General features: G+C 45.0%; 1 protein-coding gene across 1 annotated transcript in view; it reads left to right on the top strand.

Annotated features, from left to right (window-relative positions):
- Positions 1-23,477, top strand: part of CROCC2 (ciliary rootlet coiled-coil, rootletin family member 2) — a 148,074-nt gene that overhangs the window by 108,746 nt on the left and 15,851 nt on the right. The window contains exons 25-31 of the mRNA XM_084842016.1: positions 78-237; positions 1,332-1,499; positions 2,755-3,106; positions 4,256-4,440; positions 11,430-11,550; positions 13,043-13,206; positions 21,642-22,082. Of these exons, the coding sequence (XP_084698142.1) occupies positions 78-237; positions 1,332-1,499; positions 2,755-3,106; positions 4,256-4,440; positions 11,430-11,550; positions 13,043-13,206; positions 21,642-22,082 (1,591 nt within the window). The remainder of the gene's footprint in view (positions 1-77; positions 238-1,331; positions 1,500-2,754; positions 3,107-4,255; positions 4,441-11,429; positions 11,551-13,042; positions 13,207-21,641; positions 22,083-23,477) is intronic.

The raw sequence follows: 23,477 nt of genomic DNA, 5'->3' as shown, positions 1-23,477 counted from the left end.
GAGCTAGACACTGCCAGCTTGTAATGCTTTTAGGAACTGCATGTATTTAGAACATATATTACTGGCATCTCCCGTAGCTTGCAGAGAACCAAGGAAGAGAATGAGCAGAAGATTGGTGTCCTGGAAGAAGCAAAAGCAGCAGTTGAGAAAGAAGTGGGAGAGCTCCGAGCAAATCTACGGGAAGTGGAGAAGTCTCGCATGGAAGCTCGAAGGGAGCTACAGGAGCTGCGCAGACAGGTAGCTGCACCCCAGAATGCTCTCGCTCTCTCCTCTGCTCAGCAAAACTCTGAGGATCAAAGCATACCTGTAGGAGTCACTTGACATTGCCAGATAAGGAGAGTTATATTGAAAGTTACCTGCAGTTGCTGCAGGCCGTGGCATGGCTCCAGAGCAGGGCAAGGTAACTTTTTCTGTCTAAGCCACATTCTGTCATGGGCCATCTGTCAGGGCCACACGTTGGTGGTGGACAAGGGCAAAGATGGGTTAGAGCCAAAAGTGGGTGGGTCACCCCTTTTCTCTTTCTGCCACCCCTTTTTCTCTCTCTGCCAAACTCTTCCTCTCTGCCCCTCTTCCTTCCCAAAACAGTGAGCTGCCAGGAAAGGGACAGCACTTTTTCCAGAGGTCCAGACTGATCTCATGTGGTGGGTGTTTGAAATTAGGTTGAGGGCTGCAGGTTGCCCACCCCTGCTTTAGACTCTATGTCTAGAGTGAACTGAACAGAGTGAAGTGTGGCAGAAGCAGCATCACCATCCCAAAGTGGCAGGGTGCTATTCCACTTGTGTCCTGATTGTGGACTTCCCAAGGTGCAGCTGGTTGCCACAATGTGAACAGAATGCTGGACTAGATGGACCTTTGGTCTGATGCAGCAGGGTTCTTCTTAGGTTCTTATGTTCAAATGTCTTTCTCGCTTGTTTAATTTGAACCTAAAAGTCCCTTTGAAACAGCCCTGAGACCATGACCATCCATCGTAATTTCTGCCCTTAATGCTTCTCTTTTTGAATCTCTCAAGCTCTGTGTTCCTCCCCTAGTAGTCTTGGTGCTGTTTTTCCCCATCTGGGGCTTCCTCACACCAGGTATCCATAATAGATTATGCAAAATACATGGTTTGTTGCATTTGCAACAAATATGCAGAATCTTAATCTTCTCGTGGTAGAATCTGGTAGCTTTCTGCTGGAAGAAAATTAAGATAAGGATGTAACATGGGCAGTCGTTGCAGTCTAACCATTATGGGAGTAGTGGTTTTATGGAGAAGAGTCTACATATGAGTTGGACTCCACTAAGCATAGGCCATGCATGGGAGAATACCCTGGGTTCCTTCTGTCCCTTCACAGGTGAAGGCCCTAGAGAGTGAGAACAGCAAAAGAGCCCAAGAAGCTAGTGAACTACAGCATCGGTTGCTGCAGGAAGAACAGCTGGAACAGCAGAACAGCAGAGAGGCTCTGGAAATGAAGCAGAAGATAACTGGGTTGGAGATTGGCCGGGAATCTGCTCACAAGGAGGTAACATTCTGGTAGGCAGTGGAGGATGCTAGTCAGAGATGGAAGAAGAACTGAAGAATAAGCTGGGAGAGCCGAGGAGGACAGTAATCCATCAGAGGCAGCAATGGAGCAGTGGTTGCAGGGGGATTGCATATGTAAGCAGGGAGAAGGGGTGTCTGTGTGGACCAGATGTGGACTTGTCTTACTGTTTAATATTTATGAAATGCCAATATGTAACAATAAAGCAGGTACATTTTGTGCAAAGAGATGTTCACATAAAGGGCTGCCTGTGTTTGCAAGGGTCAGTGATAGGCAGACAGCACTGAATGAATATATGAGGATAATCATAGCTGGATAGAGGGAATGCCTTTGTATACAGTTAGGTTGTATGTGTAGGGTTGAAGCTCCATGTTGATGTTAGGCCAGGTATTTATGTAGCTAGACCACAAGAATCCATGTTTATAATTCACTAGAATGAAGCATGGCCCCCAAATAGTTTACTTATGATCACCTCAGAACTCCCAATTATCATTGTAGGGATCCTGCAGTCAATTAAAGGTAGGGGTGTGTGAGTGTGTGCGTGTTAATATATAGATTACACCTTAAAGGGAATATATAATGATAACCTGAGTTTTGCATATATAGATTCTTAAGGAAATTATAGGACTATATTTTTAGCCGGGTGTGTGTAGGGGTATAGCTATGTGCTAGTGTACTGTGGAACAAAGGAGGTGAGGATGGGGTTAGAACAAACTGACAAGTGGAGATGCTTTGATGTTGAACTGTTGCATCCATTCTTCTTTGAAGCTAGCTTCTATCTCTGTATCAGTCTAAGAAAACCTTGTGTGGGCTTTGAAGAAACCATGCACTGTGTTACATGGTGCACGTATCTGTAGGCATGTCCTCACAGATGTCTGGCTTAGGGTTCAACTAACCAAGATGGTGGGAGAACCATAACTGGATGTTCTGGCGGGGAGGAGGTTAAAATGACAAATGCGGTCAAAGGGAGCCCAGTTTCAATAGGGATCATGACGCAGAGGGGAAGGAGTAACTCCCCATTCCCCATCTCCACAGTCTTGATCAGACTCTCTCCCTCCCTCTCTCTCTCTCTCCCCCCCCCTCTCTCTCCCCCTCTCACTCGCGCGCGCGCGCACGCACACACACACACACACACACACACACACGTTGAATTTCCTGTTACCAGGGTCCCTGGGGAGGAGGTGGGGAGCAGTGCACATACATTGCCACTTAGCCTGCTGACCATGTTCCATTCCAGATCCTGAGCTTGCAGAAGAAGCTGGCTGCCACAGAGGCAGAGGCTCAGCTTCGAGAGCAGGATTTGACCCAGACCCTTGCTGAGAGCCGAGGCAAGGAGAAGAAGCTAAAGGATGACCTCCATAGCCTGGAGATGAAGCTGCAAGAAGCCAGCAGGACAAGCGAGAGCCTCCAGATGCACCTCAGCACCTGTGAGGGACGCACCCGTGGCTTGGAAATAGAGCTAGCCAAAGCTGAGGCAGCCAAGAGGGAGGTCGAGCTGAAGTTGGTGGCACTGCACTCAGCTCTACGCCGCACACTGGGGCTTGGCAGCCGGAGTCCATCACCACAAAGATCTTGCTCTCCAGTCAAAGGTCAGAAGGCTCCCAGCTAGGGTACCCATCCTACTACTGTGGGCTAAGTTTCAGCTAAGGCAGTAGCTGGGGCATAGCCACCATCCTCTGATCCTGGAAATGAGACATGCTCATAGCCAAGACATTAGTCTACCAGTTCAGCTGGTACAACCGTGAGGGGAAGCAGACCGAATGCTGGGGATGAGGAAGGTAGCGAAAGAGATGGGAGTTGTGCTTGCTTTCAGACGTTAAAGTAGTTTGCTGCTACATGAGCAGTGACATTAGTGAGCAATCATAGAGTAGGGCCATAGGTCAGTGCATTGACAAGGTTCCAGGTTCAATCCCTGGCTTCTCCACTTAAAAGGATCCTGGGTAACAGGGCTGAGGAAGACCTCTGCCTGAAACTTTGGAGCGTGACTGCTGGTTAACGTAGATAATACTGGACTAGGGGAACCATTGGTCTGACTCTGTACGAGGAATCTGCCTGTGTCCCTTGCTGTGCTCAGGATTCCGTTTTCATTATGTACTGAATGCTGTTGAAAGCTGAATCCTGCCTGTGGCAGTGATTGGTCACGATGAGATGACTGCAGGCCCAGAGGTCATCACCTGCAGTTTTTTCCACATTGTCAAGCACATTTCCCGCAGTCATGATGCACTTGATACTTGCGTATCTTATCTTAACAAGTCTTCAGTCAAAGGAAAGGACCATAGCTCAGTGGTAGCCTACATGCTTCAGACAGTCCCAGGTTCAGTCTCTGGCATTGTCTGTTAAAAAGGTTCAGGTAGCAAGGGATGGTAAAGATCTCTGTCTGAGACCCTGGAGAGTCGGTGCCACTCAGAGTAGACCAGCCTTGCCCAACCTGGTGCCCTCCAAATGTTTTGGTCTTCAATTCCCATCAGTCCCAGCTAGCATGGCCAACAGTCAGGAATGCTGGAAATTGTAGGCCAAAACCTCTGAAGGGCATCAGGTTGTGGAAGGCTGGAGCAGACAATATTGGGCTGGATGGACAAATAATCTGACCTGGTATAAGGTAGTTCCCTACATTCAGTCTTTTAAAAAACATTTTACTGAGTTATACAGTGCACTGAAGCCCTTCCCTCTGACCTTTAGCAATCATGTTCAGCCTCCCTCTTTGGCTTCTGAGACTTTAAGAATATGTATTTCCCCAGGAGCCAGTGGCCGGCAAACACCTGCCTCCCGCACTGAATCCCCTGAGAGAAGCCGCTCACGTTCTCCATTTCACCAACCTTCTCCTCTCAGAGGTGAGCAAGCCACAAGTGAAATTGACCCAGAAGTCGTTCGAGATGCTTTGCAGGACTTCCTCCAGGAGTTGCGGGACACTCAAAGGGAGAGGGTAAGTAAGGGCATCTCTTTCCACTGTTTTTTTAATTGTTGTGCAATTTTTTTTTTTTAAGTTCTGCCTCCATGATGCTTTGGGAAGCATGTTGCCATGGTACTGAGGTTTAAACCTTGTGGAATTGTAGTCTTTGGGAATCTCATCCTTGTAGCTGCATTGAACATCAGTGTTTTCTCTGTCTATGTAAGGTCGCATCCATATAGTTCACCACAATTTTGGCATGTAGGAGAATACTTCAGCTCATGCCCATGCCTATTGATTCACATGACCAATGGGACCAGCATGGATTGTGCATGGCTGGCTTCCTTTTGATGAGCAACGAGGGGTTGTAGGGAAAAAGTACCTTCCTTTTTCCAGGTTACTTTTTGTGCTCCCAGCCTTATCCTACAATACAGAGGTTGGTCTGACTTGAAACAAATAAAGTTTCATTTTCACATCTGTAGAAGGAGGGTTTTTAATCTATCTGCATTTCCAAGTGGCTATTTTTAAAAAATCATAGAATAGTAGAGTTGGAAGGCGCCTATAAGACCATCGAGGCCAACCCCTTGCTCAATGCAGGAATCCAAGTCAGAGCATCCCCGACAGATGGCTGTCCAGCCTCATCTTGAATGCCTCCAGTGTGGGAGAGCCCACTACCTCCCTAGGTAATTGGTTCCATTGTCGTATTGCTCTAACAGTCAGGAATTTTTTCCTGATGTTCAGCCGGAATCTGGCTTCCTGTAACTTGAGCCGATTATTCCATGTCCTGCACTCTGGGATGATCAAGAAGAGATCCTGGCCTTCGTCTCTGTGACAACCTTTCAAGTACTTGAAGAGCGCTATCCTATCTCCCCTCAGTCTTCTCTTCTCAAGGCTAAACATGTCCAGTTCTTTCAGTCTCTCCTCACAGGGCTTTGTTTCCAGTCCCCTGATCATCTTCGTTGCCCTCCTCAGAACCCTCTCCAGTTTGTCTGCATCCTTCTTAAAGTGTGGTGCCCAGAACTGGACATAGTACTCCAGATGAGGCCTAACCAGTGCTGAGTAGAGGGGAACTCATCACTCTTATTAAGTCACGGTTTGATTTCCATAAGAATGTACACACCCTTTGGAATCCTGGCTCAAAACTTCCATTTGGTGGGTGCAATCCAGAGGAAGTTGGATGTTGGCAAGGCTGAAATCCTTTGTACATGGACTTGGAAGTAAGTCCCATTGAACAAAGTGGGAGTTATTTCTTAGAAAACAGGCAAAGGATTGAGCTGCATGTCTCACTCAAATCACTAGTGTTTAAGTGTTTGAATGTGTGCTTAAGACCCATTGATTTTAATAGGACTTGAAATAACTCCAGAAATTAATTGAATGCACCAAAGTCTATTTTTTGCTTCCCATCACATGTTCAAGTCTACATCTCAAGCATGTGTTTCCAGGCACCTCATTTAAGATAACATGTCATGCTGTTTTTCAATGTCATATTAGCTTTAAGGGTGTTACCAGAAATTATTATCAGACTTTCTGGATGTGTATTTGGATGCCTGGGGAGCAATGTGCATACAAAATCCTCCTAACCTTCTCTGGATCATATCCAAAAACTTCTAAGAGTGTATAAAGAATAGATAGGTCTGGCTATATTGGGTTCCAAAGGCAACGGACCTATTTATTCCACTCACAAGAAAAGGGACTTTTTTTATGCCAAGCAGAATCTTAGCATCAGTAATTCATAATACTTTGGAGACACATGATCATGATGTAAATTATGGAATATCTGACGCATCATTTAATCCAGCTTTCCTCAACCTGGTGCTCTCTAGAGTTTTGGACTTCAGCTTCCTTCAGCCCCAGCCAGCTTGGCCAATAGGAATGCTGGGAGTTGTAGTCCATAACCTCTGGACAGCACTAGGTTGGGGAATGATGATCTAATCAATGGACTTTTGAAAGATATTTGGACCTATCAGGGGACTGAGTATAGTTACATGCAAAATGTTACATTTGAGCCAGAAAGGCCTGTGTTCAAGTCCCACCTCAGCCATGGACTCACTACATGGGTTTGGGCAAAGTATTATCTCGGCCTCAGTTAATGGTGCAGATAGGTAATTTTAGATCCTGGACTGAACGGTCTTGTCTCACACACACACACACACACACACACGTACACACCTTTTAGGCAGCCATGTCTCCACAAGTAATTTTATTCTTCTTCCTCACCCTTATTCCTTGCTTTACCTTTGTTTTGACATTCCTGATATGTTCGAGCAAAACCACCCTCCCTGACAAAAGACAGTTTGCCAAGCCTGATTTAAAAAAAATACTCTGAGCATGTGCAGTTTCACTTTTTAAACTGAAATCATAGCACCATCATGGCTACAGGAATAAATAGGAGTGTACTTCTGCTGCCTTGATGCTAAACACATTTACTTGGGAATAAGCACCATTTTGTTGTAGAAAGGGATAATATATATTTTAAACTAAAAATGTGCATCTAACCATGAACATGCCCAGCTGCCCACCTCCTGACTATAAAATGTTTTAACAAATAGGAAGGAAGGAAGGAAGGAAGGAAGGAAGGATACTGCAGCAAATCAGCCTTAGTGAGCCCAGGTATGCCCATGGCAGCATAGGTTTTGATGCTGGGGTTGTTTGCTGCTGCCTCCATCATCTGTTGCTCTCTGGGTGGTCATTGGGGGGCCTGGGCTGGGGGACTCTGGACCTTGGCCCTAAGGTCCAGCATTAGCTGCACCACTAGCCTCAGTTCTTCAAGTATAAAATGGGTACAGAAGGACAATGTAAATATTGTAAAGCAATTTTGCTTTGGGAAACATAAAACAGACATGATCAGTACCATACTTAGGGTGGTAAATGTGAGATCTAACATTTGTAAACTGTTCCAAGTCTCTCCTTGTGACTCCAGTCTTTGCCCCTAAAGACCTATTTCCCCTTTCTCTCCTACCCCAGATATTTTACTGGAAAGGTCTCCACCTTTCTTCCGCAGGCCCCATCCAGATGCTCTGATTATTTAAATAAAAACTAGAATTAAAATATTCCAAATTTCTGCAAGAGATTTTTTTAGCTAGAGCAAATTAAGTAAATATGTGCAAAGATATGTGATTTATTACTGTTGTACAATTTAATTATTTTTGAGCACAGAACTTGAGACCTCATGAATGCATGTTGTCCTTGGAGAATGAATCTGTACTTCTCTGAAGTCAGGCCAGGGAAGGGTGCAGAAGACTCCATCCTAAGCGGGGCTAGCCCAGGGTCTCCAGAATGTGTTCATTTGCCCAGCACTGAAAACCATCAGGCTATCCCGGCTCTGTTTTGCAGGATCACATGAGCCAACCTAGCTCAGCTTGACCCGGAGTTGACTTTCAAGCCATATGTTCAGCAACATTCAAGGGCAGTTCAGCCTTTTCTCTGTCATGTGCTATTTATTGCTCAAAAGCATGCCTCTTGTAAAAATGCATAAATATTTATACTGTACCAGAATAATTAAAAAAACATGGGCTGTCACAATAATCATAGCATCAGATCATCCAACGGCCTTCCTGACAAACGGAGAAATCAGTTAATTCTTTCTGGGCTGCATAAAATCTAAGGCATTCCTGCTTTGTTGTCTTGTCCCACCATGATCCTGGAATTTCTTGTAAACTTGCAGTAACCAAAAAGAATAGCTGCAGTCAATAACATCATCTTTCAGTTAACACATTTCCAGCTCTAGCCTATTTACATTTACTCTTAAGTTCTATTGCATCCTTAAAGGAAAGTTTTGGTGCATTGAAAATACTTCAGCAGTGCCTGTTGTTTTCAAATTATTACTGCCTCACGCCCTGTCCTCAAAGAAGGAGATTCAGTGCAGTGCATAATTGATAAAATAAGAGCATGCCTTCCAACATTTCACAGATGACAACTGAGACATGCATGTAACACCCCCAGGGCTGGAGTCGGAAGTCAGCATTGCGGGGAACTCACTGACATCCCTGGAACTCAGAACGGCCCACGGCCAGTTCCACCACCAACCCTGTTCATCTGCCCATAGACTGTCATCTGTCTCAGGGCCATTGTGGGTTCTGGCTGTGCCAGAAGTGAAAGCTTTAGAGTATGCTCACTTCTGGGTGCAGCACAGCTCAAGACTGTCCCTGTGCACCAGGAGCCAAATCTTTCTCAGCCTACACCTGCCAAGAGTGGTTGTGGCAGCATCAACTACACAGCTGGATATAGGTAGCATTTTTTGCTCTTCCCAAAGACGGGAAGAGCCAAAGAATTAAGAGCTGTGGTTTGAGGAAGGGTTGGACCACAGAGGAGAGGCAAAGGGGCCACACGAATACCTTGTTCTTCACAAAAACCTATTCTATTCATTTATTCAGCAGGAGCCAGTGCACCACTGATTTAAAAAGCCAACAGTGTGGCTGTTCTTGCGGTTAAAGATATACTAGAAAACCCTAATTGTCCTTTAATATGTTATCCACAGTTCAAAACATACCACATTAGCTGCAGTGTGTGAAATGGCAGGTGTGCTTTTTGGCAAGGTGGCCCCAGAATTTTAACAAGGCATCCCCAGAAGGCAAAAATGGGAACAAAATGGAGTCAGGAATTTACCAACAAAGAGCAGGTGTCCCTGGTAAAGAGGGGGAGTTGGAACATATGTAAGAGGTGCAGGTTGAAATCTCTCAAGAAGCTATGTCTCCTGCTTGCCCAAGATATTATGTGGACTGGCGGACTGTGTTTGTTTAGTGGTGAGGAAAATCTGTTCAGAGGTATTTTGTTAGCAGTTCACATTGATTTATATTCATCCATTAGACAGCACTTCCTATCTTGCTCTTCAGCCCAAAGGCTCTCCCAATGGCTAACAACAATATAAAATACAGTAGAACAACAACAAAGGCAACATAATAAAAATAAACAGCAACCAAAGGAAAAGAAATAAGCTAGCGTCATGCCACATTAAAGTGCAGCCTGAAAACAGAAGCTCTAAGAGGCCTGGGTGGGTTTTTTTAATTGTTTTTTTTTTAGGTCTTCACTTAACACTGAAAAGGCATCCAATTCGGTGCCAGATGAGCCTCCCCGGGCAGAGTGTTCTACAGTCAGGGTGCCATAACTGAGAAGAGCAAGGCTGCAAAGACATGGCTGAATCTGGCTATTGCATCTGGCAGGTTAGGGGCAATGCAGCCCTGTCCGTAACAGGCTGAGCAAGCCCTCCTACCTCAAATGAACCATCCATCAACAGTACCTGCATCGTGTTTAACTTCAGTTTAATGACCTCCATCCAGTCCGTTACTGATTTCACACATTGGTTAATGGCTACCACAGCTTAACCTGAATTTGATGAAAAGGAGCAGTAGAGCTGGTTGTAATCAACATAGTGATGTCACCTCACCCTAAATCCCCAGACCTCATTTGGTAGTTTTGTGTAAATGTTAAACAGTAGGCGGGTGTGTGTGTGTGTGTGCGCGCGCGCGCGTGCGTGCACACAAGGGTAAACTAGGCCCCTCTGGCACCCCACAGCGTAACTGCCGTTGGCAAAGCAATAGCACCCCTTTCCCCGAAAACCATCTTCTGGAAATGGCCATTCAGATAGAATCAGAACCACTGCAACACAGTGCCTCCAGTCTCCATCTCAATCAGTCAAGATGGATACCATGGTCGATGGTATCAAAACCACATGTCTCATGTGTGAAGCCTGAAATTTAAAATGGGTTCTGATGTTGTGACTTGGCCCAAATAAATTACCAAGTAGTGCTGAGTCAAAGGTTCTTTCAAATACAATTTTGGCCAATGGGGGGGGGAGGGGCAGAGAATGTGAGAAAATAAATGGGGCCCTGAAATTATCCTAGAGCATTGGGCTCTTCTTTACCTTGGCAGTGGTCAAGGTAAAGAATTTCTTTTTTCTTTTTCTTTTCTTTTTCAAGAAGAAGGTAAGGAAAAGTCCAAAACTTTGGAGGAATGTTATGGCGTTTCCAAGAACATGGATGAAATGCTCTCCCCTTTTTCCCCACCTGCCAATGGGGTGGGGAAAATGGAGGGCATCTCAGCTCAGCACTAGCAAAAGCTAGTGATTGACTGTCCAGTCTCTGGGGTGGGAATTTCTATTATCATACTTGCTGAAGGCAGTGGTGGCTAGTGCTCATGATGTCAGGGGTGGGGTGTGTGAATCCGCTCCAGGTTTCAGTCAGAACCAGTAAGAACTCTAAAGGAGCTATCCAAGGTGCAAAGCTTCATACTTTGGATAGCTCCTTTAGAGTTCTGACTGGTTCTTACTGAAACCTGGAGCAAATTCACTGCACCACTGACATCGGAGCCACCAGCCTCCACTGGCAGAAGGGAAGTGTCTGCTACTGAATTAGAGCATGATGTACATAGCAGGTGGTATATTTCTGTTCTCGAGAGCTGATCAAACACTAATATTTTTAAAATATGTAAGACCGAGTTCTTTCACACCAAACAATTCAGTAATGTGTTTTCAGTGATGGGTGTGAACCAGTGAGAATTGGGTTTTGTCAGAGGACATTCTTTGGGTTAAGTTTATAATAACACACATATGAGGCTCCCCCATGCACTAAGATTTGGGAATGAGGTCTTGCTCAGAGTCTCTTCTTTATCCCAAGCTTGATTGCTTGGGATGAGGGTGGGGCCCTCTGGGCAGAGCTCCCTCCCTAGACAAATCTGTCAGGACAATTCTATATGTTGTGGCAGATGCTTGGGATCATGGCCTGATCTGTATTGATCTGTCAACTTAGAAAATGTAGATGATTTCTATGCAGTTTTTAAGGTTGATTTTATCTAATGTTACAGTTGATTTTTAGGTATTATAATGTTTTATCATGATGGATTGTATTGTTGTTTTTAGGTCTATGTTGCAAGTCGTCCTGAGGGCTCTGTGAAACCAAGTTAATGGGATAGATGTTAAAAAATAAATGTTTAAAAATTACATGCATTTCCTTTCCCCTGGATATCTTTTGCAGTCTTCCCTGGTGACAAGCTAAAGATATCAAGGACATGTCCATATTTCTTGTTCCCAGGATGATCTAAGAATTCAGGTGATGAATATGAGCCACCAGCTGAATGAAATGGAAACTGATCGTGACCGGACAAAGAGTCGTATCCTGCAGCTCCAGAAGTTCTTAGCAGACTGCGAGGAAGGCCTGTTCTCCCTTTTCCCCTTTCTTTTTTCCTCCCTCCATATTATTTTCTCTGTCTGCCTGTGGATTCCTCCCTTGCTTCTCATGGTAATATGCTCTTTGCTTGTTTGCTGGGACAAAGATTACAGCTGTGGGACAAGCTACACATTACACATAAACATGTGCAATGAAGCCTTGACTTTTTAAAAATGAAAAGCAGCTTTGAAGGGCTACAATTTTATGTGGGAGGGGGCAGGTGCTCAACCCTTTCCCCATTGGATGTTTTTCTGATCAAAATTTCCATCCTGTAAGGGTTCCAGATGCATGTTCACCCATGCATATGCATCTGGGATCTTACAGGCTGAAAAGCAGCTGGAGGAGGGCAGTGAAAGGATTAAGTATCCCTCTCCCTTATTGCGTCTCCTCTCAAAATAGCAGCCTCCCAAAGCTGCTTTTCATTTTTAAAAAAATGTTGGGAAATTGTTACATCTATTTGCACATCATGTGCAGTTTTCATGACAATAAAGTGGAGTTTCTAAAATCTTTTTAAAGAAAACCAGATGGTCCTAAGCCAAGACTGCGTCTGAGGGGCCATAGGATAGTTTGGATTCTTAGCTCTGAGATCAGAGATGCTGCTCTGACACCAGAGGTGGGAATTGGAGCTCCAACCCTCCTCCCCCTTGCAGCTGGAGTAGAAAGAACCACACTGGCTGCTCTCCAAGTTTGCAAACTTGACCTCGGAGGAGGAGGAGGGAAGGGGACATTTTGGTGGGTGGGGTAGGGAGGAGACTGGAGAGGCTGGGATATAAGCTATCCTGAGGCCTCTCCAGCCTCATTCAGTCCCCCTCCGAGATGCTCCAGCTAGATGGGCAAAAAAGCCCGTCTAGCAAAAATGCAGGGTGGGAGGAGCAGCAGAGGCGAAGATCACCTCCACCACTCATCCCGTCCTGCACAGGATACATCGCCATCAGATTGTGCTCATTGTTGTTCAGTCGTTAAGTCGTGTCCAACTCTTCGTGACCCCATGGACCATAGCACGCCAGGCCTTCCTGTCCTCCACTCTCTCCCGGAGTGTGCTCAAGTTCATATTCATTGCATCGGTGATGCTATCTAGCCATCTCATCCTCTGCCGTCCCCTTCTCCTCTTGCCTTGTGCCCATAGCCTTGTAAAAACAACAACCCAACCTAATATCCTTTATATAAGTGGATATCAGTGGGGGTGGAAAAGAAAGAGAAGAAGGATGCCACCTGGCTATCTTTCCCATTAAGGATTTCTTTCTGACACAGCCTCTTGGACTAATGGATCCTTCTTTCCTTCCTGATGAATGGCAGTCTGCAATGACCTGTGAGCTTCACCTGTTCAATGAGTTCAAGTTGGTCAAGCAGGCAGAGCAGGACAGTAACTAAACAAAAGTGCTATTTGGATAAATGCTTTTTCTGCACAACCTTCCCGCCCCCCCCCCCTTTGCAACAATCATTTCCTTTTAAAAAACAGCCTTTGTTTTCACCTCCAGGCAAACGTGGAGCAGATGGCCGTCTGAGCAGTGCCCAGGCAGCATTGATTCTGCACGAGGAGACCATTCGGAAAGCAGAGAGGGAGCGGCAGGCCTTTACAGAACAGGTGGCCACCCTGGAGCGCAACTTACACATCTGTCAGGAAAAGAACCGGGAACTGCAGGTGGGCACAAACGCCCTCCTTGGAGGGAAAAGATATTCAAAGAAAATGTCATGGGGCTGGTTCCTCATAGAGGCCAGTTCACACATGATATGGCAGCAAAGCCAGGTTTTGGAATATAGGCAACTGCAACCAGCTCTCTGATGAGTGTACCTGTGTGGTACACATTTCCAAATAGGTTTGCCTCATTCACGGTTTATGTTTTTTAGGTGTATACTTAAAAATAAATAGATATTCACCTCCAAAAAAGGATACTGTTCAAAGCACTCTCAAGAGTGATCGCAAAAGGCCCTATGAGAAATTGTTAACATAGAAAGGGGGGTGTTAGGATTTATGATATTGTGACAAAAGATGCAATCCTAAGAAGTACACGCTGTTAAAGTGAGTGGGATTTTTTTTTTAGTGTTGAGCTACAAAGGGACTGAAATGGAATGAATGGGACTGGGGTTTTGGCCCTTTGTAAGAGTTAGCCCATAGGATAGCTCCTAAAGGACTATCATCCTGTAAATCAAGGATATTAAACCTCAGGCCCGGGGACCAAATCCGGCCTGCCTGGGGTCCTAATCTGGCCCTCCAGGGTTCCCCAGACAACCACGGCCCCTTCCCTGCATCATGAGGTGGCTTCCACTTTTTCCTGTGTCCGCCAATCATTTGGTGGTTTTCTGGCTTTTGTACATCCAGCACTCCAATTCTAATAGATTGAAATGCCTGTCCTAAGACTTAGTAACTGTCAGTAAGAGCTTTAAGTTAAAATATGCTTTTATTTTTGGCCCTGCCCTCTTTGCTTTTGGCTGTGCCCCCTTTGCGTTAAGCCCCACCGACCTCTGGAATGTGGCCCTGAGAGCTTCTTTGAAATTGAATTTGGCTTTTGGGCTGAAAGAGGTTCAACACCTCTGATATAGATAACAAATATACCCCTGTGGGGGGTTTGTAGTTCAGCTTCCTATTTTGTACAGAAAATCAGTGACGTTAGTGTAACTTGCTTTAAGACACAAGAAATGCGTATCCAGATTCCTAAAAGAGTGGTGTGTACAAATTCATGCTAGACATACCCCAATGGAAAAATCGCAGCTTCTTCTTTTTTTTCAGGACAGCTTTGGCCAGGAGTTTAAAGAGTGCTTTTTATTCCAACTGTTATCCTTAATAAAGTTCTGGCTGTGCTACTACTTAGGCTAACATGAACTATTTGGGTGTAGTTTCATCCTATGTACATTATCACCTGACTCCATAAAAATATTGATTCTTTCCATTTCTCTAATGCTACCATGAGGCTATGATGTGGTAAGTTTCCATGTAAATGGTTTCTGTAATTCGCATTGCGATCTTGACAATGTGGTAAGTGTTTTTTGTCAGAATGGCAGAGGCTGATGGTGCATGAGGCGGATGTCAGTGTTGGGACCATCTTAATATTCTAGCACAGCCCAGGTCGTGGAATGATAAACAAATGAGCATTATACTCATTTTCGAGCTGTCTGTGAGCAATTATTTTTTCAGTAATGACCACACACGCTGTCAGGGTGGACACTGAGCCCATAGAATCCCAGAGTAGTTTTGATTCGGAGGAAGAGCAGTCGCTCCTGGGAGAGGAGCGCGCCCCTTTTTCTCAGGGCCCACAGCTGACAGAGATTCCTCCCACCAACATTCCTAGATTAGAAAGCAGTCCAGGGAGTGACCCAGCACCGATAGCAGACTGGTTGGATGCGCGGCACAGACGCAGAGAGCGGCGCCAAATGGAGAGCGCGGAAAGGAGGCGTAGCGCCCGGTTGGCGCTCAAAGAACGGTTGCGCCCAGAGGATCCAAGGGAAAAGGGGAGGGATTCTCCCTAGTCCTTATATTCAGGGGTCTGCCAGTAATTGCCTTTCAAACAGGGACCAACTGTTCCAACTTAGGGCATAGGGATGCTGCTGCTCAGATCTAGTTGCTACCTGTAGAGTTGTAAGTTGTAAAAGAAGAATAAAGCTTTGAAAAGAATCCCTTTGTCTGCGTCTAGACTTGGCTACTGGATTAGACTGAGAGAGCCCTCCAAGGAGCCCTTGACACACGCCACTAATACACAACCTGTAGTCCTTGGGTATGGCTAATACACACATCTTCCCTCCAAGTTGCATCTCCATAGCTGTTTTTCAAACACTCAGACCAGGATCCAAGGTTGCAGGTTGGATTGGTGTATGAAGCCCCCTGTTAGATAATACTCATGACACCACTGCTGGCAAGGAGAATATTATCACCATGCATGCTTGCACAATTCAGCATATGGGGCTTGTTGTTTGATTCATCTCCAGGGGCTATTCAAGATGACAGTAGAGGTTGGACCAGTAGAGCAGAAGTGTCCCCCAGATCAGGCACTCCTGTGAGATCAGAAACATTGATAAACCTCTTCCTTTAACTGAGAGCCACTAGAAAGTGCCTTGTTACCAATCACTGCTGGGGCGGGGGGGGACACGTTACTGCAGAATTAACACAACATTAGACATATATACTAAAAGGATAATTTCTCATACAAAAGCTGAATGTTCATACAATTATCAGAGATTATGTTCTTTATGTATATATACATGTGTTTTTCCTAATAACTTAGTAAACCATTCCTAATGGAAAATTCATTTATATTATCACTGAGTGTGAGGAGGAATCCCAGTGACAAAGCATCTCAGCCTCAGTGACAAAGTACCAAGGTAAAAAGAAGTTAAGTACTCATGTGAGTTAAGCACCTGTGTGAGTTTAGCAACAGCGTAAGGAGGCCAGGGTAGTCATAGAATCATAGGGTTGGAAGGGGCCTACAAGACCATCGAGTCCACCCCCTGCTCAGTGCAGGAAGCCTGATTCCCAGGAAGTCTCCCTTGCAAGTACTAACCAGGGCTGACCCTGCTTAGCTTCTGAGATCAGATGAGATTGGGAGGGGTGGTCCATGCTCAATCCTTCCCTGCCTTCTGCTAGTAAGTAACTTGGCTTTTCAAGTAAATAAACCAAACAACAACAACAATAATAAACCAACTATGAAGATAGAAAGCCCGTAGAAGTGTGAAGCTATCCAGTGTACTGCAATGAGTGTCTTATGCATGACCATCTGCTTGCTTGACAGAAGTTGTGGGTGTGTGCTTGGTGCAATGAGTTCCTGTCTCTAGGAGAACAAGTTTGTTCTTTTGGAGCCTAGGCTGGAGAAGCTGAGAAAGGCAGAGAGGTGTACGGATGAGACTTTCAGAGATATGATAGTGGTATCCCAATCCCACAGTGACAGGTCCTCTGCAGTTATGGAGAACAAAGGTCTCGAGGAAGGACAGCATCACTCTGAGGAAGAGGGAAATTATATCTTAGAAGGACTCATTCTTTGGAGGATGAAAATATATCCTCTCATGCTGAGGATACGCCTCTGGGAATGAGTGCCTTGTGGTTCTAAGAGATTTGATCATTAGAAACATAGAGAGCTGTGTTTGTGATAGGCATACAGACTGCATTATAAATTGCCTGCCTGGTGCAAAGGTTGCAGATATCATGTGTCATCCAGATATCCTAGCAGATAGTGGTGTGGTGGAGTTAGCTGCCGTGGTGCACATCAACACCGATGACATGGTAAAATGTAGTGGTGTGAGATCCTGGAAGCCAAATATAGGTTGGTAGGTGGGAGAGTGAAAGTCAGATATTTGAAATGCTACCTGTTTCACATGCAAGCAGGCAAAGCTGAGGAGTCTCAATGCATGGATGAGGTGGTGGTATAGGGAGGAGGGGTTTAATTTTTTAGGCACTGGGGAATGTTTTGGGACAAGCAGAGCCTGTACAAAAGAGACATGCTCCACTTGAACCAGAATAGAACCAGACTTCTGGCACAACATCAAAAGGTGGCAGAGCAGTTTTTAAACTGAACCCAGGGGGAAAGCCGATAGGAGCTGCGGAGCTTCCAGTTCAGGTTGAATCATCCTTAGGGGATGATGGTGAAAATGTTTCTGATTGCCCACATGGGGATGGGGTGAAAATAGGCCATTATCATACACTAAAACAAGATAGTCAAAGAGCCACATACGTCTCTGGCGTGTGCTTTTTCCCCTTTGGCCTCTTTGACTGGTTATCATGTTTTTACTGTATAAAAGGTAAAGGTGTCCCCAACCAGTCGTGTCCGACTCTAGGGTGCGGTGCTCATCCCCATTTCTAAGCCGAAGAGCCAGCCCTGTCCGAAGACGCTTCCGTGGTCATGTGGCCGGCATGACTGAACACCGAGGTGCACGGAACGCTGTTACCTTTCCCGCTGAGGCAGTACCTATTTATCTACTTGCAATTTCTTGCTTTCGAACTGCTAGGTTGGCAGAAGCTGGGACTGAAGACGGGAGCTCACTCCGTCACGCAGCACTCGGGTCTCAAACTGCTGACCTGCCAACCTTCCAGTCTGCAGTTCAGCGTCTTAACCACTAAGCCACCGCGGCCCCATTTTACTGTATACACATGGCCTATTTCTACCCCAATCTGGGGGTGGGGTGGGGATATATGAAATTATAGGCCAGCTAGCTTAAGGTCTCTTCCAGGTAAATTGGTAGAAAGCTTTATTATAGGCATATAGAAGGCAAAGTCCTACTGAAAAAGAATCAACATAGCTTTTGCAAAGGTCAGTCCTATCTCAGTAGTTCTTTGAGAGTGTCAATGAACATGTCAATAGGGGTGATCTGGTAGACATTGTTTACTTGGACTTCCTAAAAGTGTTTGACAAAGTTCTTCACCAAAGACTCCTGAGCAAACTTAGTAGTCGTAGGATAATAGGAGAGATCGTCTTATGAGTAGGTAACTGTTTAAAGAACAGAAAGCAGAGAGTAGGAATAAATTTATTTATTTATTTAACATAAATTCTAAAACTGCTTATCATAAAATAGTGTCTAAGTAATGGACAACAATAAAACTCAAAACAATAAAACAGCATACAACATGTAAAAAACATAAAATCCAGAATCAGGAACTCAGAAAATCTTGAATAAGCAAGCATGTCTTCAAGAGGTGTCTAATCCACATCATTTCTTAAAATGGAGGGATGTAAACAGTGGAGGTCTACCAAGGATCTGTACTGGGATTCATACTGTTTCCAATCATGATTCTATGACGTCGTGTTCTGAGCCATACTTCATTTTTAATTTATAAGGAGTACAGTACCATTGACGTAAAGCTTTAAATGTTGTTTTAAATTTACTGCAGTTAGGTTCTTCCCAACATTATCTCCTATCCACTGCCAAACATCCTTTAATGAAGACATTTCCAAATCCCTTTCACATTTTGGCTGATAAGTTAAGGTTTCTCTATTTCTTATATCTTTTATTATTGCATAGATCTTGCCAATCAAACCCTTATGGGGCTAGATAAAGTTCTTCTGTTCATCATCATTCTCTAATTGGACTACATTTTCACATAAGTGCCTGTACAGCATGTCTAATTTGAAAGTACTGAAAAGACCTATGTCTATATGGGTTCGTCGTTTGAATTGTTTGGTTAAAGGTCATGATATTTATGCCATTTACAATATTCTTCACTGTAATCAAGCTATTTTTATTTTTTGCCAGTTAAGGGTGTCTCCCAATACCTATTTGTTGTTTGTTTGTTATAATTATGCAGTATCAGTGGTGATAAGCCTAGGGGTATTTTAGATTTATATTTGGCCCACACATTGCAGATTGCTTTAACACGGAGGTTAGCTAATAATAAATCTAAAGCATATTTCTGATGAAACCACAATACGTTGTTTAAGGAGAAATACCACCCATTTTGTTTATACCATTTTACCCCATATTTTCATCCTATCCCAAATATTTGCCAATCCATAAACTTCATAATATTTGGAGGGAGCAATCCTATGGCCGCTAGTCAGCGGCTAGATGGCCATAGGATATCTGGTTTTCTGGGAACCGACCTCCCCCCACTTCCATGCTGCCTCCGAGGCAGCACGGAACAACCCCGTGCTCTGTGCTTGCGAGAGGAGTGCGAAGCGGCCAAAATGGGGCATTCTGGGGAGTGTTCCAGGGCAGGGAGCGCGGAAATCCTATGTGTCATCTGGCAGCCTCCTCCCCCGCTCCACCCTTCTGCAGCTGTCTAGCCGCAAATGCACGGCAGGAGAAGCACAGAGGGAACGATCCCCTCCATGCTTCTCCTGCCCTGCATTGGAGAGGCAGTTGGCTCTGAGTTTGGAGGTGGCCGCCTATCTGCATAGGATTGTGCCCTAATGTATTGGCATATTACCCCTTTTCCAGGGGTAGTTTAAAGTTTTCAATGATATTTTGAGACGTTATTTCCCATGTAAAGCTGTTGCACAAATCCTGACATTCTTTTAATCTAGATCTTTTAACTTTCAAGGGCATATTCATTAAGAGAAATAATTCCTTGAAAATATTTTCATTTTAATTGTAGATATTTTCCCCACCCAGGAAAGATTTTTATGAGACCAATAATAAAGGTCAACCAATCAATTGACACATTTTAATGGTTCAATTCTGCTATTGCTTCTATATCTTCTGCTAACCATATTTCCAGATACTTAGTTCAAGAAGATTTCCATTGAATATTGTCTTGTGTCACTAGGCTATCTTTAGTTTGATTTCTCGTGTTAAGTCCCATCAATTTTGCAAAGTTTACTTTGTAGCCTGATGCAACTATAAATTTTCCTCTTAAAGGTATTATCTATTGTATAGCTTTCCTGGGTCCAGAAATGTCAGTAGCGTACTACCTGCGTACATTAAAACATTAGATATTTTAAAATTTATCTGTACTCCTTTAATAGATATTTGCTCTCTGAAAGCCATTGCCAGCCATTTCATATAGAATCAGAGATTAAGTGCGGAGTGAAATAAGGGACACACATTTAAAATCCGCAGTGACTGCATACCCCTGGAACTCTATGTAATCATGGCTTCTTTTTAATCTCTCTCCCCTTCTATCACTCCACACTTATCTGTGAAACACAAAGTTTGACCTGGTTCACACGACACGACAGCCCTGCCATGACAGCTGCTGCATCATACTGGGTGCCCATGGGCCCCGTTTTTGCATAATGCCCACAGGCACTTGGCTTACCATGGTTTGTTATGTTGTCCAAACCTGGGCAGCTGGGGTTATTGAAGGGGGAAACAACCCTTCAATAACACATGGGCTATTGAAGGGTGATTGGAGGGTTGTTTCCCGCTCTAACAAGCCATGCCACCTGGATTTGGACGACATGACACACCGCGCCTGGATGGTAATTGTGGGAAATTGCACCCTGCATGCACCCAGTACGCACTACGATTTAAATAAGCCGCAGTGACTTATTTTGATCATGCGAAATAGGTCGATGACCAGGTTTGCATGATCACTGCAGCCCCAGCCCACCACTTCTTATTTAAGCCATGCTGCAGTGCATGTCAGTGGCCTTTTGAATATTTAAATATTCAAATCCATGGTAGGGAGTTGCCATAGCTTGTTGTGTCGTCTGAACCCAGGCAGCAGGGGTTGTTTGAGGGTTAAACTACCTTGAAATAACCCATCGTCTAACCCTCAAACAACCCCTGCTGCCTGGGGTTCGGATGACATAACAAACCATGGCAACCCCCCACTGGGAGCTGAATATTCAGAATGGCTGCCAGCACACACTGCAGTGCACCTTGGCTTAAATAAGCCATGGTAGGTTGCGGGGACCATACAAACTGGCCCAGTGTCAGGCCCAAGAGCAATGGCAAAGTCTCAGAGCCAGTATTCTTCCTTACTCTGGGACTCCCTGGGGAAGTGGTAGGTTCTCCTTCACTGGAGGTATTTAAGCAGAAGCTGGACGGGAATCTGTAAGGGATGCTGTGGCTCCAGGATGCTGTAGCTCCATCCTGCACTGCAGAGCCAGGGGGTTGGACTAGCTCAGGGGTGGGGAACTTTAGGCCCAGGGTCCCAATCTGGCCCTCTTAGGATCCCAATCTGGCCCTCTTAGGATCCCAATCCGGCCCTCTTAGGATCCCAATCCGGCCCTCTTAGGGTCTCAATCTGGCCCTCTTAGGATCCCAATCCAGCCCTCCAGGGTATCCCTGAGCACGCCTTTTCTTTGACTAGCAATCGTTTGGTTGCTCCCCAACTTTGGTACTGTGTTTTCACCATCCTAAAAGGTTGAAATGGCTCTCCTAAGGCATAGGTACTGGCAGTAATTGCTTTAAGCTACAATATGCTGGTATTATTTGTATTTTTTGTAATTTTGGCCTCGCTCCCTGTGTCTTTGATGCCACTCACCGCTGGAATGCAGTCCACGAGAGCTTCTCCAAAATTGCATTTTGCCCTTGGGCTGAAACAGGTTCCCCAGCCTTAGACTAGATGATCCCCAAGATCCCTTCCAACCCTATGATTCTGTGATTCCATATGTAGTAAGTCTGTGGTGGCATCTAGTCTGATTCACAATGTTATTTTTGTTCCATACTCCCTGAGCAGCTTGTGGTGTTTAAGCTCTTCTTCCATTATAGGAGAAACTCAGTAAGTTGAAAATCAACGAGGCCAAGCTAGAGACAGAGAAGCGGAAGCTCAAGGAAATCCTGGAGGCAGCAGAGAGTAGGGCCACCAAGGTGGAGTTGAGCCGCAGGTCTGTGGAAGGAGAGCTGCAGCGGGTCCAACTCAGCCTAACTGAGAGGGATGCAGAGATTCAGTCACTGCAGGAGCAGGCTCAGGCACTTCGCTGCCAGCTGGGAGACAGGGAGAGCAAAACGGCACACCTGCAGCAAGAGCTTGACCATCTGACCCACTCGCTGGCCAGGACAGAAGGCACCGAAAGCCACCTGAAAGATCGGGTTCAGAGCCTGTCCCAAGCGCTGTCCGATGCTACTGCTGGCTCCTCCTCCCTGCAGGAGAACATCTCGCAACTACAGAAGGCCCTGACTGCTGCAGAGCAAGACCGTCGGCTGCTCCAGGTAGTAGGACTCAGCCCCTCTAAACGTTCTGCCACTGCCTGTCCATAGTTGTCAGGACAGTGACCCAATCTGCATGTCACAGCAGCATTTCCTAGGTTCCTTTAACCAAGGGACTGTGGTGATGAGCAGAGTGTGTGTGCTGCGTGCAAGCTATTTCCGATTTCAGTTCCTGGGTTGTTTCATGACATCAGAAACTGGAAAGTCTGGGTTGTTTATGGGCTAATCAACCCACAGTTAACCCAATAACAAACGATGGGTGACTCTTGAGTTAACTCTGGGTTGTTCAACCCTGGGTTTAGATGTCATGAAACAATCCAGGAATGTGGCATTCCTGGCTCGTTAACTGAAATCGGAAATGGCTCATGTAAGGCACTGCGTTCTGCATGTCACCACAATTCCTGGGTTAAAGAACTCAGGAATTGCTGCCATGATGTCTGAACTGGATCAGCATCTTTCTATCCCAAGCCAAGGCCTAGGTGCACTGCTGTAAATAGCGTGGGATAGACCAGCCTCACCCCAGTGTTGTGCACCTGCTTCTTCCAGCAGTTAGCCGCTCCCTAATTGTGCTCACCCTCTTTCCGTATGATGCTGCAAATCACAGCCTGGGGTGGGGGGACGATGGCACTCAAATACTACATGTCAATGAAAATGGAGGGCCACCTGCAGCAACCATCAGTTTACACTGTACATGTGTGCTTGTGTGTAGTTTCTTAGGATGACATAGTAACGTGCATTGAGTGACTCACCAGGAGACTTTGTGCCAATATTTTCTTTGGCTTGTATCTACACAGGTTTCTACAGGCCATATTATTTTGCACAAAGGCCTCCCTTCCCCAGCCCCATGAAATGTTAGAAATTGAAAACTAATTGAAAAAGCTGAGTTTTTGCAGGTTTGAAAGCCCTGTTGAAGTTGAGAGTAGCTATAGATGAAAGCTGTAGTTAAAATCATTGGAATTTTTATTATCTTTTTTTATTTATAACATTTCTATACCACCCAATAATCAAAGTTCTATAGACAGTTTACAAAAGATTAAAATCATTAAAATACAATATAAAAGGTAGTATAAAAACAATTTACAAAACAATTTAAAACGCTCAATTTAAAACACTCAACAATAAAATCCTAGGACCGTGGGAAGTGACATGGATGGCAGCAGTATCCAGATTCACTTGGGTAAAAAAAAAGGAAAGGTTCCTCCTGTGCAAGCACCGGGTCATTACTGACCCTTAGAGAGACGCCGCTTATGCTGGCATTTTCATGGCGGACTATAGCGGGGTGGTTTGCCATTGCCTTCCCCAGTCGTGACTATTGCTTAAATGTGTGGTAAATGTTCAACATCCTGGTCAGCCAGTATGAGCTGTTAATCTATTTTGGATGAACTTTCACTGAGTAGT

This window comes from Heloderma suspectum, chromosome 3 (assembly GCF_057233095.1).
Source record: "Heloderma suspectum isolate Gila_16-S chromosome 3, 16-S_ref, whole genome shotgun sequence".
In the NCBI taxonomy this organism is placed as follows: Eukaryota; Metazoa; Chordata; class Lepidosauria; order Squamata; family Helodermatidae; genus Heloderma; species Heloderma suspectum.
The sequence above is the reverse complement of the archived record's forward strand: the minus strand, read 5'-3'. Positions and strand labels throughout refer to the sequence as shown.